We start from the raw sequence: 17,627 nt of genomic DNA, 5'->3' as shown, positions 1-17,627 counted from the left end.
CAAAAGTTTCAAAATTTGTCCTTATTTACACAAAGAAAAATAATTAACAAAAAAACATTACTCCCAACATTATAAGAGACCATCCTCCTCTAATTTAGACACAAGACTTGGCAAAGATGCCGCAGGGTCCAAGTTGTAGTCACCAGTTTAAATGCTAGCGCCACAGTAATCTCTCACTGTAGTACTAGTGGCTGCTTCTTCTTGGCATACTGGAAGATTAAGGTTAACATACTTCTCATAGCCTGAAGAGAGAGAGAGAGAAAAAAAACAAAAAAAAAAACTTTAATGGACCTAAACAGAGATTTTGTTCCTACAGTCTTGACCCAACGTCATAGTATATAGCAAAATAATAAGAGGAAAAAAAATGTTGCAGTACACTAATGCTTATTACAGGTGGCAGGAACAAAATAGGAATGTCAACACAAGTCTTGAAACAAAACTATCATTCAGCGATAGAAGGAGGTATGTTAAAGGGAACATGGGATGACGATTAAGGAAGGTGTTAAATCAGTTTCCTCACCAATTTAGGAGTCATTGACCCAGAGGAACAACAAGAATCATAACTAGACTCTTTTCACCTCTCCATTCTGCCACTCCCTCCAAACTACTTCTATTTATAAAAAATAACCCCTTTTCTTCAGACTGACAGAAAATAGACTTGTATGCTTTCATCAAACCACAATAGACATTACGGACAGTGTGCCAGTGCAATTAGCTACAATTGACCTTCACAGCATTAAACAGGGTTTATTCCATCTAAGACAACACTTCATCGCGCTCTGCTTTTTTTTTTTTTTTTTTTTTATTAAATATTTCCTTCTGCTTTAAAAGTTTTTAAAGAGAGGATTTTCACTGGCAGATTTGATTTAACAGATTGCTTATCCTTCCATTTTCTAAATCAGTCTTTTCCATTTCAGAGCCATGGTGTTATGAACTCCTTACACACGAGAGAGAGAGATCAAAAATAGCAAAACAGAACAGACTTGAATCAAATTAAGGAGAAAAAAAAAAAAAGTCACAGAAAATGATTAAAGCCAAGAAAAAAAAAAGTTTCTAATACTCCTTAGGAGATGGCTAGGGCTAATTAACGTTTTTATTGAGTATCCAAAAGCCTGAATACTGGAAACTGCATGTCAATGCAAGAATGAAAGTTGCCACAAAAACCACATAAAATGGGAAACAACTTTTAAAACTGAGAGACATGAAAAATAAAATGTCATTAAAAGTGATTTCTATATTGTTGAAAACCCAAAATGAATATAAATAAAAATACATAAAAAGGTCAGAGAATTTGAATAAATATAATAATGAAACAAAAATAATCACAAAACAAAGCCTAGAAATTAAACAGAATGCATCCCTGGATGTGAAAACCCAGATTCATAACACATAGGGAGTGAAACATAACCTATCAGTATTCAATGCACAACATCCTTTCAGCTTTGGAAAGGATGGCAGTCCACTTAAGAGTTTCAAATTATTCATAAAATGTGTGCGAGAGCTTTTCTTGAAGTACAAATTTTGGCAATATGAAAGATGTTTCAGTAAAGTAGTTTTGGGGAACAAAAGAACAAGTTTTTGATTTGCGCTTGCACTCCATAAACAAAAAAAAACTGAGCAGGACTTCAAGCACTAGGGATTTGTATCACTCTAACCATTATCTCCTTGCAGTGTGGCATATTAAAATTCCTTTGGTACGCTGGTAAATTAACTTATGATTTTAAAGGATTCATGGGCTTATATTGAAGTATGCAATAGCAAAACAAAGGACTCCCACTTACCGGTAAGTCATCTGACCATTCCAAAGTGAAATTTTAGTAGGTTACATTTCAGACAGGAGTAACCATTTTACCCATGTTTTCCAATGGTCATTAACACCAAAATAAGCCTTTGTTAAGATGTTATTACATACTGCAAAAATGCATCTATTCATGAAGTATTATCTAAATTAAAACATTACCAATATTGATTTTGTGATCTCAACAGCAGGGGTGAGCTTTTATATGTATTGAGATAATCGCTTATTTAAAATTTTCCACAATGAAAAATGTAATTAGCACTGATGCCTTAATTTTGTGGGATACAAATGATAAAAAATAGATAATATTGTACCGAGATATTCAAACTAAATCTCTGATCTAAACTGTTGTGGGATTTAAACTAAGATTTCAGACCATTAGTGGCACAAAAATGATTCAAGGGATAAAAATCAGGACTTTCAAAGAGTAGCATCCTATCCACTTTCTAATGTGCCCCTGTATTTGTGAAATACTCTACAACTATAAGTGCATTTCACATTTTGTTGGGGCTTTGTAGTTTTTACGTTCAGTTTTGGAAATGTTGATGCCTGCATCAACATCCATACAGATACACTTTCTACTAACAAGTCTAGTAAACTGGTTTAAGTGAATTAAAAAAAAAAAAATAAAAAATAACCCCCCCACACACACTTCACAAAACTTCAAAAAGGATTACAACACAGTGACATTTTAGTGCACAGTCTAAATCTTTCTATGTAGAAGAAAAAAAAAAAAGAAGGTATTGCCCCATTTTTCTAGGCTTTCAGTGCCACACAAGACCTGGTAAGCGGAAGCTTAGCAGGCAGTCAAGTTACAGTACACTACCCACTCCTGTATTCCAGAATAAACACTTAATTGCTAAATACTAAAATTGCTCAGCTACAGCTGTACCAACATCTTGGTCAACATTCTGCTTCATCTCATAACAAGGATGTAAGGTAAGGATGAGCCAACATATCTACAGCTACTCCTTCAGAAGAGAAAGCACCCAAAAAGGACATTCATTTTATGCTTTTTGACCAATAGGGGTGTTGCAACATCCCAAACAACTCCAGAGAGAAGTTCCAGTACAATAAAAAGGATTACGTGCACAAATACCTTACAAAAATGCATTGGGGAGAGAAAAAAAAAAAAAAAAAATCTTCACTCTCTCTCCTTCCACTCCTCCAGATGAGCTTTGTCCTTTTTCCACCCAATTCCAGCACACTTGGATGAGGTTGAGTGGCATCTGGTGCTAGGGTATAACCTGATGGAAGTATTTACAGGTCAAATGGAAGTCCCACAACGTAGGGATGATAAATCCCTATAAAAACACCCCCTGAATCTGACAGGGCTGCCCTAAAGTTTCCAGTGTGCCTTGTGCGTGTCCCCACAGGTAGCGTCACCCAGGAAGGCTGCCTCATAGCATGTCCTTTGGGGTTGGGGGTGTGACGAGAGGTTTAGGTGGAGTTGGCCAGGGGGTGGGGCATTTATTTTTGCCAGGTGGTCTCCTCCTGTCCTTCCACCACACCAGCCTCCGGCCTAGGTATAGTTCCTCAAGTCCAACCCTTCCAGGATGCCAGTGTACCCACAGCTGCACTGACAGCTTCAGTCTCCTGGCTGAGGCGGGATGATCTTCACTCTGTTTGCTGGACTGTTGAAGGGCTGGTCTCCTGTCCAGGTAAGGAACATTGCCCAATTACCCGCCCATGCGCACCATTCACCACAACTTGTACCACAAGCTGAACTTTGATGGTGATGGACAAAATTAAGCATGTTTAAAGGGGACACTGGATCTGTAAGTGGAAAAGACCTTAATCCAATCAGAGTCCAGAAGGAGTACAAACTGATGTCATACAATAATTCCTAAAGTAAAACACTGAATGAAAACCTGTTAAATGAACTTGTCTCACATCGCTTTTATGTTGATTAAACAGTATGTAAGCAGATACTTCTACTGTACAATACCAGTTTATAATCAAGAAATTGTATTAGATTTTTAAAATATGCTTCAGTTATTTTCCTCAAATCTACTAGCCAGAAACCCCACCAACAGAGAGGCAATGAAAATAAAAGTAAGATTCTTTTCTACTGATCTAATTACTAGCATTGCTATAGGCAAAACCAATCAGTTGATATACATAAATCTATTGAATTTTCTCACCCATACCTTTCCTACAATCATGCACACTTCAGAAAGGTTAGTTTCTTTTTCTGCACTTCAAAATAAAATATCTCCATTGTATGCATTACATCAGAGCAATGCTATAGGCAAGCATCATAGTTAAGGCTTTGGACTTCAAACTCCAAGTTTGAGAGTTCAGATCCCACTACTGACATTGTGTGACCAGGAGGAAGTCACTTCACCATGTGATCAATTGCGTCTCAAATGTTCTAAGTAACCTTGGATAATGACATCAACCAAAGGAGTAGTAATTTCATATTTACGACATGTGGATATCCATTTGGATTTGCTTATGGGAGCACAAGGCATCATGATTGCTGGTTGTTCCACTGTACAATCTGACAGACAACTAAAGGGAAAAAAAAAAAAAAAAAAAAAGTACAATATTACACTATTGTATGCATATATTAACATGGTTTTAAATACCATAGCACTGAGGAAGAACAGATACAATACTGGCTTTGAATGGAGAAAATCCCACCTAGCATATTTATATGCCCTGCTGGCTGAATAAAAGATCAGTACAAAATATATCAGTAAAATGTGAGCTCATTACATGGCCTTCACTAGTCTGGAAGTAAGAAGTTCATGTCATATTGCCCTTCAGCACTTAGACAGTAAACATCCTGAGAGGTTTTCATAAAATTTTGCTATAGGGGTAAAATATCAGGGATAAGAAAAGAGAAGGGGCTGGAAAATAATGCACTGTGTTATACTTACCCACGATGCAGACTCAACATACCCCTCAGGTATAATAGAAAAGAAACTTGAAATAAAGCACATATTTTAAACAGAAAACAAAATTAAGTCATGAGTTCTCATACCGAGTAGGAAGTCTGGGAGTAGCAAGTAATTCAATTACTCGATCAGAGTCCTCATGTGTTTGCTGGGGTGAACAGCTCCAACCCCAAGACATATCCAGGTTATAAAAGAAGGAATCAGTTTTGGAAGGAGAAACAGGCAAACTGTCATAAAAGTCGGGAGAAAAAAAGGTCTCTGCAGCTGTAGCTTCCAGATTCTCCAGGTTAGGCAAATCACCTGATTCATCACAAAAAAAAAAAAAAAAAAATATTCAGGTCAAAATTCTGCCAGCCTTGGCCATCAGGTGGGAACCAATCCATAACAAGCACCCTTCCCCTCGACCCACTGTGTATCGGATTCACGCAAATGACTCGGTACCACAAACAAACTATGATACCTGGCGCGATGAAAGAGGTCACAAAATCAACCATAAATGTTCAAGCAAATTATAGCAAAAAGAAAAAAGAAAAAAAAAAAAAAAATGGATTTGAATTCGTTAAGTAGTTCTCTCATGAAAAGCGGACAGACATGCAGATGTTGGATTTCATATCCAGTAGTTAAAGTTTACCATAACTGGATTCAAGAGGTACAACTTACAAAATGGGTAAATGCAAAACACAAAAGTCTTACTGTATTGGTATGGCTTTCCTTCAGCCACAGACACAGTTTCACTAGAACTTGTATTAGACAATCCAGGGGGGACAAGACTGTTATCTTTATATAAAAAAAATAAAAAAATAAAAAAAATAAATCAGAATTATCTAGTTAAACACTTTTTAAAAATCCATTAAAAACATTCTGTACCTGCAGGCCAATTCAGCTGATGGTTATAAGTATGTTTGAGCACTCTGCCTTGGTCCCTTGATTCAGGAGGCAAGGTTGAGGTATCTGGTCTTCTTCAAAAGACATGCAGACATAAGCTTAGGCATGCAGAAGTACTTTGCAGGTAAGTTTATTATTTTATATACAGTAAATCCAGAAAATTGAATTCATCTATAGATTAAAGTGTTCTGAAAATGAAGAATGGCCTATCAAAATTACTCATTCATGCTACAGATATGTTCACAAAGTTCATAAAAACTAACCCAAGAGAATGTATTTTCATGGTTCTTCCATTATATTTCTCAGTCACATATGTCTGATGCCATTTGGTACGAAGGTCTTCTGGTGGAGTAAGAAACTGGCAGAAAAAACACACAGGATCTTTATTGAAAATATATTTCACATAAAATTCCACTGTTGAACTGCTGGAGTGGGACAGATTACACACCATACCATTTTATACGAATGCTTAATCTTGAGCAGAGTCACAGGGGGCTGGAGCCTTTCCCACAGAGTGAAGGAAAGGAACAATCCCTTGGACAGGGCACCAGTTCATCACAGGGTAAACACACTCAGACACACGCACAAACCAATTCAGTAAATTCCCAATCCACCTAACCTGCATGTCCCTGGACTGTGGAAGGAAAGCAGAGCACCCTGAGGAAACCTAAGCAGGAGCGGGAAGAACATACAAACTCCATGCACATACTTTATATTTTGATCTGCATATAATAAAGTACTTCAGGATGAGTCAGATTATTCTGTGATCTGCCTGCAGCTAATCATTACAACTAGAAACTTTTTTTCTGCTTTACTTTATTGAATTGCAAGTTTATTTTAAATTCACAGAACTTAAAATTGCCAACATTAAAACCTTCTTAGAACCACCTAAACATCATTGCTTTCATCAAAAGTATAGCACACCAGTAGTGTACACAGTACTGCTAGCTTGTCACATCAATGTCTATGTAATCTTACAGTGTCATGTAGATCAACTGGCAGGAGTTTCTGAACCAGCTCCAGATAAACTGTGGTCATCTCAAGAATGGCAACCATGTCATTTCTCCTCCTGGAAAATTTTGGCAGCATATCACGAAGTGCATTGCAGCTAACTGCAATTCGTTTCCTTAAACAATAGGGAGGGGATTGGGGGAAAAAAATAAATAAATAAAAAGTGGAAATTAAATTACACTTCAGACATCCATAACCAGAGTCTGTGTACTTTAAATACAAATTTACATGCAGTACTTCGAAGAAGGTTTGACTTGTATTTGCTTGATCAAGCTAAATAAATAATCAGGAAGTAAACATTGCAGTTGTAGGTAGATTTAACTTCAGATTTAAAGTGTTGCGCTGTAATTGTTCCAACGATTAGTCTATGGGTGGGTGGTTAAATTTGAGCAGAAATTGCTTATCTGATAAATCCAAATTTGAAAACTATATGAAGAACCTAAACAGCTCAGCACTTTGTCTCCTTTAAAAATGTTTGCTGTGTTCATTAGACATTCAGAAATTTAAAACAAATTATTGCAAACTGCACACATCAACAAATTAAAAACTTTTCCCTTATGATTAGCATTGCCAGATGCTGCCCATGCACGCTGCTAGAACAGTGCCATTAGGCAGCAAAATGATGAAACTGCATCAATGAGAAGCTACAGAATTATATATATATTTAAGTAAAACATTTTTTAGCCATGTAGTTAAATTTGAACATTTCCTACCTGCGCTCTCTTTCTAAAGCTGCAAACTTTGTGTCTGAAGCAGCAACAGCTTGTTTATGTTCCTCTTGCATTTTTTTCTGAAATGCATTCAGGTTCACGCAAGGCTTAGATATGCTAATGAATTGAAAATGTCAAAACAGTTACCAGTTAATTTTAAAAAGTCCAATTTTTGAACACCGACCATAACTTCACTGTTAACATGTTAAAATTCATAAACCAAGGGTTGAATTTGAAAGCTCATTATTCACTACTTTCATCAAAATGTTCCCATTATTTATTTCACTAGCTGAATACAACACCTCTGAAATATATGTATATAGACACATTTTCCAAATTTTCTGGGTCATTGTCATTGTGTGTGCGCAGAGTACAGTGAAATTCTAACATTTGTTAATTCACAAAAGATTTTATACTTGATACCTCACAAAATTTAAACCATTTAGAAAATGTATGGGGTAACATTCAGATACATTTGGCAACTGATTTAGTTGTTTTGTAGCATTTTTCATTTTTGTTTACTTACATTGTCAAAGAGACAGATCATCCATTCGTCTTCTAAGCCCACTTATGCAGAGCAGGGTCGTATGGCAGCTAGAGCCAATCCCAGTAATCATGAGGTGCATGGCAAGAAAAATCTGAAGATAAGGTGCTAGTCCATCATAGAGGAATGCGTAGACAGACACACACAGGCCAGTCTGGAAATGCCAATTCACCTAACCTGTATGTCTTTGAACTCTAGGAGAAAACTAGAATACCCTGTGGAAACCTCACACAGACACAGAGAGGCCATGCAAAACTCTAAACAGGGAGCACTCAGGGGACAAACCCCAGTCTCCTAACTGTGAGGTAGCAGTGCTATTACTGCCCTGTTTTGCTGCCAGACAAATTTATTTTTATATAATAAGTTGCATTCAAAAACAGTGATAACACTAATAAAATGTATTGTAAAATATTTGCATTTTACATGATCATGTACTGTTAAAAATGGAACCAAAATAGGTTTGATGGCTGAAATAGAATATGCTGTGTTTTGAAAGCTAACTGAAGTGATGCAAAAAATTGCATTTTTCCTACTATAGTTGAGGGATTTATGGCCAATTATAGTTCATATTTTCTCCAACATATGTTTGGAAGTACCACCCAATGGGAGAGTTAAAATCTGTCAAACTAAAAATTCTTGCCTGAAATGGTCTATAGACTACTGTGACATTTTGCCTCATGAAATTAATTTTAGTGCAATGTAAATAAGGACTACATATTTACACACCTGGCTACTTTTTCCTTTTAGGGATTTGAAGATCATTTAGCTTATACTTGGCTGAACTTCAAGGGGAACTAGAAAGGAGTTAGCAGAATTGTGACAGAGGTTCACTCTAGCACCTGAGACAACAATGCGTACCATGCTATGCACACAACTCTGCAGCCGTTTCAATAATTCAGAGACGAACATATATATATATTTATATTTGCATATGCGGAAAGGTCTCTGAAGGTAATTTTAAAAATGGTACAATCATCAGTAATTGAAGTACCACAAAGTCTTTTATTTAAATCTTAGCAAATGGAAGACGGGACTAGAGTTGTGTAGCGAGACTTTTCCAGTGACTTAGTTCAACCAGTCTGTGACATACTCACTCAAAAACCAAATAGGTTTAGGCCAAGGGGCAGGCTCTGTGTTCATGAGAGTGGACCTCGCAAAATAGAACAGAGACTTATGGCTCATGATTTTTTTTTCTTTGGGGTGAGAGAATGGTGGAAAAAGAAAGGGCCAAGCTTGCAGCTGAACTGGACACACCTGTAAACCATTCACAGGGTCACTAATTTGGTTAGGCAGCACATTTGTGGCTGTCAGAAAAAGGCGCAAGTCTGCAATACTTTGCAAATATGAAACTGTGCTGGAAACTTGTTAGGCAGTCACGTAGTTTCACATTCCCAGCGATTGCGAGTCATGTAATCATACATACTTGGACAACAAGATCAGCAACTGATAATTTTAACATCCCTTGTGATTAGAAGCAGTGTAATGGGACATTGACATAGTTGATTCCCGAGGTCTTTCACCAAAACTTCACATCTCATTGTTAAAATACTCATTGACAACTGAAAAGTCATTATTGGCACCTGTAATTTAAGTTTTGTTTTGAAATCCCCAATACGCAAGTGAACAGAATTAGCAAATGTTTCTTTTAGGACCTCAACTTTGTTGAATGACTGCATGTGTTTAAGGAATGTGGCGCCCATGGAATGATGAAAAGTGGAAATCATCCACCATTGTTTTTTATGTAAATGACTTAATAACCAAGTCCATATCATATGCTTTGTATGTACTTTTGAAATGGTCTTTATTTCTCTGTTATGCATAGATGCTGCCAGTACATTGTAAACATTACAAATTAGACAAACACTTGAAATGCAAAAAAAAAAAAAAAAAAAGAACCAAACATTGTGCAGTCACTCTTTATTGAAATAAACTTTTTGGTTCTCCGTTTCATTTTTTGCTGAAAACTATCAGATAAGCAATCGAACATAGCAAACAGTTGGCTAGTTAGTTTTAAACCATATGTGCCAAACACAAGTAACCAGGTTTTTGATAACACAGCACTCCTATTTTGCGTGGTGGCAGGCAGAAGATTTTACAATGAACTTGACAAGGGCTAGGTACACACAAAGGCGGCAAAATGTACATTAGAAGCCCAGAATGCATTGAAAATAATTAGGTCATCAAAAAAAATTCCATTTAACATTACCCCCCCTCCCCCACCCCTTTTCTTACAATGAAAAGTTGTCTCAATTAAATTTTTGGACTGCCCGGAATTTTAGATGATCACCGTTCCCATGCTCAAAGTGCTTCACTGAAATTTATAAACAAACGGAATATACAACATTAAATGCAAATATCTGCATAAACACTAAATAAAAGAAATAGCAATGCTTTGAATTACAGTTAGAGGCTAAAAATTAGAATTAAAAAATAAAATATTAAATACAATATCACCTTGAACAATACACACACAAATCATCCCAAGAACCTGGACAGACAGGGTAAGAGTAAGAATGTCAGGGTAAGTTAAATGCCTTCCTGAACAAATGTTCAATTTATTCTTTTAAAAAACAACTTAAAACACAAGGTGAACTAATTAAATTTAGGGAGGTCATTCCAAAGACTGGACGGTATAGAGCTGAAGGCTCTATCTCCCATAAAACAGAGGTTAGTTTGGGGCACTACGAGATTGCCAGAATTCATGGACCTTAGTGGGCAATCAGAAACGTAGCGATGAAGGAGGCTGCTGACGCAGTCCAATGCAAGGCTAATGAAAGCTTTCTATATAGGTTATTAGTACAATTTTACATTCAATCCTGCAGTACAAAGGGAACCAGTGAAGGCGGAGCGGGATGGGTGTTATGTGATCGATGTTGCAGGTCTGTGCGATTAACAGAATTTTAAATCGCCTAGAGGTGTGATAACAGGTTAGAAGGGTCACCTGCCAGTAGGGATTTTCAGTAGTCTCTGTGATAGAATAAAAGCACGGACAAAATTTAATAGCATCTGAAAATGAGATCAGTGAGTGAACATGGGGATATGTTAGAGGCAGAAGTAACAAAAGTTTCATAAGATGATGAATGTGGGCAGAATCAGAAAGGAAGGAATAAAAAAAAAAAAAAAAAAAATGACATCAAGATTCCTTGAAGAAGGAGGTACGACGATATATTATTACCAAGGGCGACTGAAAAGTTGCTCATTTTCTTAAGCAGGACTTTAGTGCAAATTAGGAGGACTACAATTTTGTTGCAGTTTATTTTAAAGAGTTGCATCCAGGTTTTAATTTCACTGAGGCAAGCTGTGAGCCGAGAAAGCTCTGATGAATTTTCACCTTTAAATACGAAAAAAGCAGCATCATTAACGTAAAAATTATAACAGTCCAAAGCTATGAATAATATGGGAAAGCGTGTAGACGCTGAAGAGCAGAGAGCGTAGGGCAGAGCTTTATGGAACGCCTTATGCGACTGGCGCTAAGCTGGACCTGATGATGCCTGTACTTGCAAACTCTTACCTATCGGTCAGACAGGACTTAAACCCTAGAAAGCGGTGCCAGAAATCCTCGGGACTTTCTCCTTTCTGGAGAAAAGATGATGCTTATCATAGTATCAAATGCCGCACTAAGGTCTAACACAATTAGTAAATTTTATTTATAAATCACATTTTAAAACAACCGAGGTGTACCAAATTACTGACGTACATAAAACCAAGGGGGGAAAAAACCATCACACCACAAGCAAAATATGCAAACACGCATAAGAGAACAAATTAGCTTTCGATCTAGATTTAAAAAGCGTAATTGATGAGGCTGATCTGATGACAAGAGGTAAGGTGTTCCATAACCTGGGTGATACGCAAGAAGAAGCACGATCACCCTTTGGTTTCATTATTTTTTTAATTAAATTTGCTGATTTGCCCAGAGTCAGCTGCCATACGTAAATCATTAGCTGCTAGAAGCAGGGCGGTTTCACCGTGTTCTAAAAAGCAGACTAAATGGGTGCCATCAGCTTTTATAATAAAAGCAATTAGTGGGTTGGGATCAAACAAAACGCTCAAGGACTTTGTTCAGTTTGTCAGCATCAAGACCAGACTGTACTCAGGTAAACACTAATTATTGCACGTACCGATCCCGTTAACGTGGTTTTACAGTGAGTAAACACTTCAGGCAAAGTAAACTTACACATTTGTCGAATCCTGAAAGACGTTCAGAATTAAAAGTATTGGAAAAAATTTGCAAATATCACGAGACGATTAAAATGGAAATACTCAGTTGCTACACTGTACCTTAGTCAAAATGTCCAGTAACGACATTGCTTCTGTCGCATTCAAGAGTAAAGTAAAGAAGAGACTGAAAAAGTTAAAAGAACGGCAATGAAATAACAGCTTACTCGTCAGAGTGTGGTGGCCCCTCGGAACTTTCGTTTTCAGCCATATCACGCTGGACAACTAGACGCGTGATTTCGAGACCCAACAAGTCTCATTCGCACTGACTGTAGAAACGTCTTTTGTTTTGCTGTCAATTATTGTTTTCCGCCCCTACACGAAAACTCTGTTGTCTTAGTTATAAAAGGTAACACCTGTTTTGAATTGCTAATAAACGGTCATTTCCCGATTACAGCGCAGCGACAGCGGCACCTACCGGTAGTATGGGGGCATCAGCAAGTAATTGGAATACTGTAATGTTCAACCAATGTCTTAATTAAAAGCAATAACTGCTGCGAGAAAAATATTAAATTTAATTTAATTTGTATCCATAAATTTTGAGCCTTTAATTGCTTGAGTCACGCTAGAGAATCTGTATCCAGTGTCTTTAATTTGTGAAAGTTTTTTAAAACAATTGCTGGTTAACACATTATGGTAAATATTAGGAAAGCTACAAGCTAAGTAGCCTCTGTGTGTACGAGTGTTTGTGTCTGTTCCTACCTTGTCCCTGGAATCACTTTTATTTAAAGGGAAAAACCTAGCTTCCTAAATTACCTTAAAAATGAAATGCCATATTGAAGTTTGTTTCTGACTAGAGAAGTAGAACAGAAAAGGGTCGTCAGTGGGATGTAGTATTTAGAAGAATTTGGTAACAGTAATTAAACATTTGATAATTAGGATGGTTGTTGCATTGTAATGTAAATGATATACTGTGAAGTTTATATTGACGTCTGCCAATGTGAATGTTTATTAAAATGACATACTGCAACACATGGCAGTATTGGTATATAATGGGAATATTGATATTTACCCATGACTCCCATGGAGATTTATAATATTCATTTTTGTCCAGTACTTATCTCAGAAGACAGACCCATAACACAAGGAATACAACATGCAATTTTAAATTTATTTTATTGACTTCACGGCATTACTGTACAATGCTTATGTTATAGGCTAGTGATGTATACATTACTTAGATTCATTAATTAGATTCAATTAGGAAGCAAAGATGACATAATTGCTGAAAGAAATATCCAAAAGGATGACATTAATAAATGCTTGTCAGATTCCAAAAATGATCATTAATCATAAAGAAATAAATGTAATGTTTTCTAGTTCTGTAAAAATAATAAATTTGTTTCCTATTTCATTATAGTACTTAAGTTATACAAGATATGACAGCTTTTTTAGCACAACAGCATACAGAATATAGCATAAAGCGCATTAGGGCTGTTAGAGAATGAGGGTATTATTGTTATTCCCAAGACCCGTATGATAAATAAGTAAAGATTGTATTGCAAGAGGGTCTATGGAAGGGACCATTTCTAAAACATAATACACAAGAAAGGTGTTTAAAGCAAATCTCACAAGTTACCTGGATACATTTTGGATGAAAGGTTGTGTTTGAGGCACAACTGTTCAAAGGATGCAAATATATTGGAAATGTAAAAATCCCTGGTTTCAAAATCAAAAGCATTTCCTAAATTAAATATTGTGTAGGCAATATGATTTTCTTTTAAGAGTGCAATTGACAATATCATCTCAAGATTAATGGTGTTTAATGGTGGAATGCTGTTTTTCAGTGTTTCTATTTGATTAATTGTTTGACAAGACAGAACTTCGCAAGCTCAATTATTGTTTTATGGTACCTTGCCTGCTTAGAAAGCCAATCACCAAAACTCAAGCTGTAATTATTTCAATGAGGAGGGCACATTGATATTGCTTGCCTGTGTTGCATTTTGCTAAAAACATGCAGTGCGTAGTTTCCCCCAACAGCACAGACCATGCCATGTGGCAAAATGATATACTGAAAATGATCAAAAGAGTACTACAGCAGGTCTCTATGTAGGCATTAATTCTAATAGCCACCATCTATATTATTAATAGAACTATTACTAAAGAATCACTCTTAATTACAAGGGTGTTACATAAAATAAAAATTAACTGCTTCACTCACTGCTAGATTAACTCATGTCAGAACTATCTTCACAGAAGAGAGTAAAAATGTTTTATTAAATTAAATATGAACTGAAATCACTACATTGTTACTTGGAGGGGATACAGCCCAAGTTAGGGTGCTATTGTGAACAACAACAATAACGTTTGTTTTTATGGCACATTTTCATACAATGGATGTAATTCAAAGTATTTCACAAGATGCCAAAAACAAATAGATTGCCAACCAAAACTATTAGATACAAATAAATCACTATACACTTCCATTACATAGATATAGAGGTAACAGAAAAAGTACAGTCTTTATATAGAGACTTATTTTTAAGTCTCTAAAAATACTGTAGGTCTGATGGTATGGTCAGATGGCTGTGGATTAAAAAAAAAAAAAAAAAAACTCCAGGGGTGCAATGCTGGACCCAAAAAACAAAACCAAAATCTCCCAGTTCATGATTGTGTCACCATTAACATGATGCACTTGTTGAGCTCTACTCATCATACCAACATCTCAGATGGTTGCAGCACACTTATTCCAGGTAGTAGTGACACAACTCCAACACAGAGTACTGGAAAAAAAGAAAACACACAAAAGTAGTGATTAGTAACCTACTTAAAATGGAGCAGATAGAATTATATTTAATAAAAAGAATCCATTTCCTCCTTCCCTCAGTATGAAGGAAAGCTGGTGATGCTAGCAATTTAAGTGATCAAGAGGAAGCCAGACTAAAGAAGTGTGTTTTTAGTAGTTTTTCACTGTTTATCTGTACTGGCCCTGCACATCTCTAATTGTAAAGTATTCCAAATTTTTCATTCATAGAAACAGAAAGCTGCCTCAACAGTTCATTTATACTTCACTCTTGGAATACTGTTCAAGACAATGTTAGAGGATCTATTATTACAGGAATATAAGAGGAGAAGTATTACTAATTATAAAAAGATTAAATTGTTTATAGACTTGTACACAATTAAAAGCATTTCAAACTCAATCCTAAAAGACACAGGCAGCTAGTGTAAATATGCTAAGACTGGCGGGATATGCTCTGATTTTGTCATTTTAGTTAGTCATTGCTGATTCGACTAATTATAGCCGATTTATGTCTGTTTTAGTAATCCTGATAGGTGTGTGCCGCAGTGATCTAGACAGCTGAAGACAAAAGCATATATTACCTTTTTCAGCATCATTCTGTGATATAAAAATCTAACTCAAGCAGTGTTTCTTAATTGAAAGAATGCAGCATTTTTAATATGCTTAATGTTTGATTTGAAGTTTAGCTCTGAATCTAAAATAACACTAAGATTCTTTATTTCCATCCTTATTTGTGAAGCCAGTTGGCCTATATATTTCTAAGGTCCTTGATTTTTTGTTTGCTGCCAATAATTACAATTTCTGTTTTTTTCTTATTAAGTTTAACAAAATGCATTCAATGATGCTTTTTAAAACACTGGGCCAGAGGTGCTAGAGCCACAGGGTCATCTGGGGTCATTGATAAATAAATCTGTGTATCATTTGCATGTCTGTGACATTTCACTTTGCTTTGAAATGACGAGGCCTAATGGGAGCACGTAGATTTAGAATAATAAGGGGCTCAATACAGATTCATTTGGAACCCCATACATAATATCACAAATCTATGATGTATACTTTTCACAACTGACAAAGAATTTTCTTACTGTGATATAAGAGTGAAACCAACTCAATGCACTGCAAAAAAGTCCAACCCTCTGTCTAAGGTGATCATTAAGAATTCTGTGATCAATGGTATCAAATGCTGCATTCTGGTCTAATAGAACAAGAACTGATATTTCATTTGAGTCAGCAAATAAGTAAGTAACTACAGTACTTTAAACAATGCAGATTCGGTATTGTGGTCTCTGAAACCTGAATGATACTTATCCAAAACAGGATTGTTATTGAAGAAGTCATTGAATTGTTGACCGACTAAGCTGGGTGCAAGAGTGTAAATAAAATTATTGGATTATTATTTATAATTACAGAGAAACAGAACTTTATCTCAGATCAAACTAAGATATTATACTGTATATGTTAATGTGGATTGTTTATTTAGTTCTTCTCAATTTACAGATGCTGGTCATAAAATTAGAATATCATGACAAAGTTGATTTATTTCAGTAATTCCATTCAAAAAGTGAAACTTGTATATTAGATTCATTCATTACACACAGACTGATGTATTTCAAATGTTTATTTCTTTTAATGTTGATGATTATAACTGACAACTAATGAAAGTCCCAAATTCAGTATCTCGGAAAATTAGAATATTGTGAAAAGGTTCAATATTGAAGACACCTGGTGCCACACTCTAATCAGCTAATTAACTCAAAACACCTAGAAAAGCCTTTAAATGGTCTCTCAGTCTACTTATGTAGGCTACACAATCATGGGGAAGACTGCTGACTTGACAGTTGTCCAAAAGACGACCATTGACACCTTGCACAAGGAGGGCAAGACACAAAAGGTCATTGCTAAAGAGGCTGGCTGTTCACAGAGCTCTGTGTCCAAGCACATTAATAGAGAGGCGAAGGGAAAGACAAGATGTGGTAGAAAAAAGTGTACAAGCAATAGGGATAACCGCACCCTGGAGAGGATTGTGAAACAAAACCCATTCAAAAATGTGGGGGAGATTCACAAAGAGTGGACTGCAGCTGGAGTCAGTGCTTCAAGAACCACCACGCACAGACGTATGCAAGACATGGGTTTCAGCTGTCGCATTCCTTGTGTCAAGCCACTCTTGAACAAGAGACAGCGTCAGAAGCGTCTCGCCTTTGGACTGCTGCTGAGTGGTCCAAAGTTATGTTCTCTGATGAAAGTAAATTTTGCATTTCCTTTGGAAATCAAGGTCCCAGAGTCTGGAGGAAGAGAGGAGAGGCACAGAATCCACGTTGTGTGAGGTCCAGTATAAAGTTTCCACAGTCAGTGATGGTTTGGGGTGCCATGTCATCTGCTGGTGTTGGTGCATTGTGTTTTCTGAGGTCCAAGGTCAACGCAGCCGTCTACCAGGAAGTTTTGGAGCACTTCATGCTTCCTGCTGCTGATGAACTTTATGGAGATGCAGATTTCATTTTCCAACAGGACCTGGCACCTGCACACAGTGCCAAAGCTACCAACACCTGGTTTAAGGACCATGGTATCCCTGTTCTTGATTGGCCAGCAAACTCGCCTGACCTTAACCCCATAGAAAATCTATGGGGTATTGTGAAGAGGAAGATGCAATACGCCAGACCCAACAATTCAGAAGAGCTGAAGGCTACTATCAGAGCAACATGGGCTCTCGAAAACACCTGAGCAGTGCCACAGACTGATCGACTTCATGCCACTCCGCATTGCTGCAGTAATCCAGGCCAAAGGAGCCCCAACTAAATATTGAGTGCTGTACATGCTC

At 36.6% G+C, this 17,627-nt stretch overlaps 1 protein-coding gene across 4 annotated transcripts; it reads right to left on the bottom strand.

The window, feature by feature from the left end:
• On the bottom strand, positions 1-12,415 carry LOC114658139 (uncharacterized). Of its 4 annotated transcripts, none has more exons than XM_028810212.2 (9): positions 12,237-12,408; positions 7,311-7,424; positions 6,565-6,712; positions 5,850-5,944; positions 5,569-5,657; positions 5,395-5,478; positions 4,788-5,001; positions 4,227-4,312; positions 5-242 (listed from the first exon to the last, which is right to left on the bottom strand). In XM_028810212.2, the coding sequence occupies exons 1-9, from the start codon at positions 12,278-12,280 to the stop codon at positions 148-150; spliced, it is 969 nt and encodes a 322-aa protein (XP_028666045.1). In that variant the 5' UTR covers positions 12,281-12,408; the 3' UTR covers positions 5-147. The 4 variants fall into 4 exon arrangements, with proteins under 4 accessions (XP_028666047.1, XP_028666045.1, XP_028666046.1 ...); XM_028810211.2 differs by having other exon boundaries at positions 8-242; positions 5,569-5,660; positions 12,237-12,403; XM_028810214.2 differs by lacking the exon at positions 7,311-7,424 and having other exon boundaries at positions 1-242; positions 5,569-5,660; positions 12,237-12,415.
• Positions 12,416-17,627: the final 5,212 nt, after the last annotated feature.

This window comes from Erpetoichthys calabaricus, chromosome 9 (assembly GCF_900747795.2).
Source record: "Erpetoichthys calabaricus chromosome 9, fErpCal1.3, whole genome shotgun sequence".
Classification (NCBI taxonomy): Eukaryota; Metazoa; Chordata; class Cladistia; order Polypteriformes; family Polypteridae; genus Erpetoichthys; species Erpetoichthys calabaricus.
The sequence above is the reverse complement of the archived record's forward strand: the minus strand, read 5'-3'. Positions and strand labels throughout refer to the sequence as shown.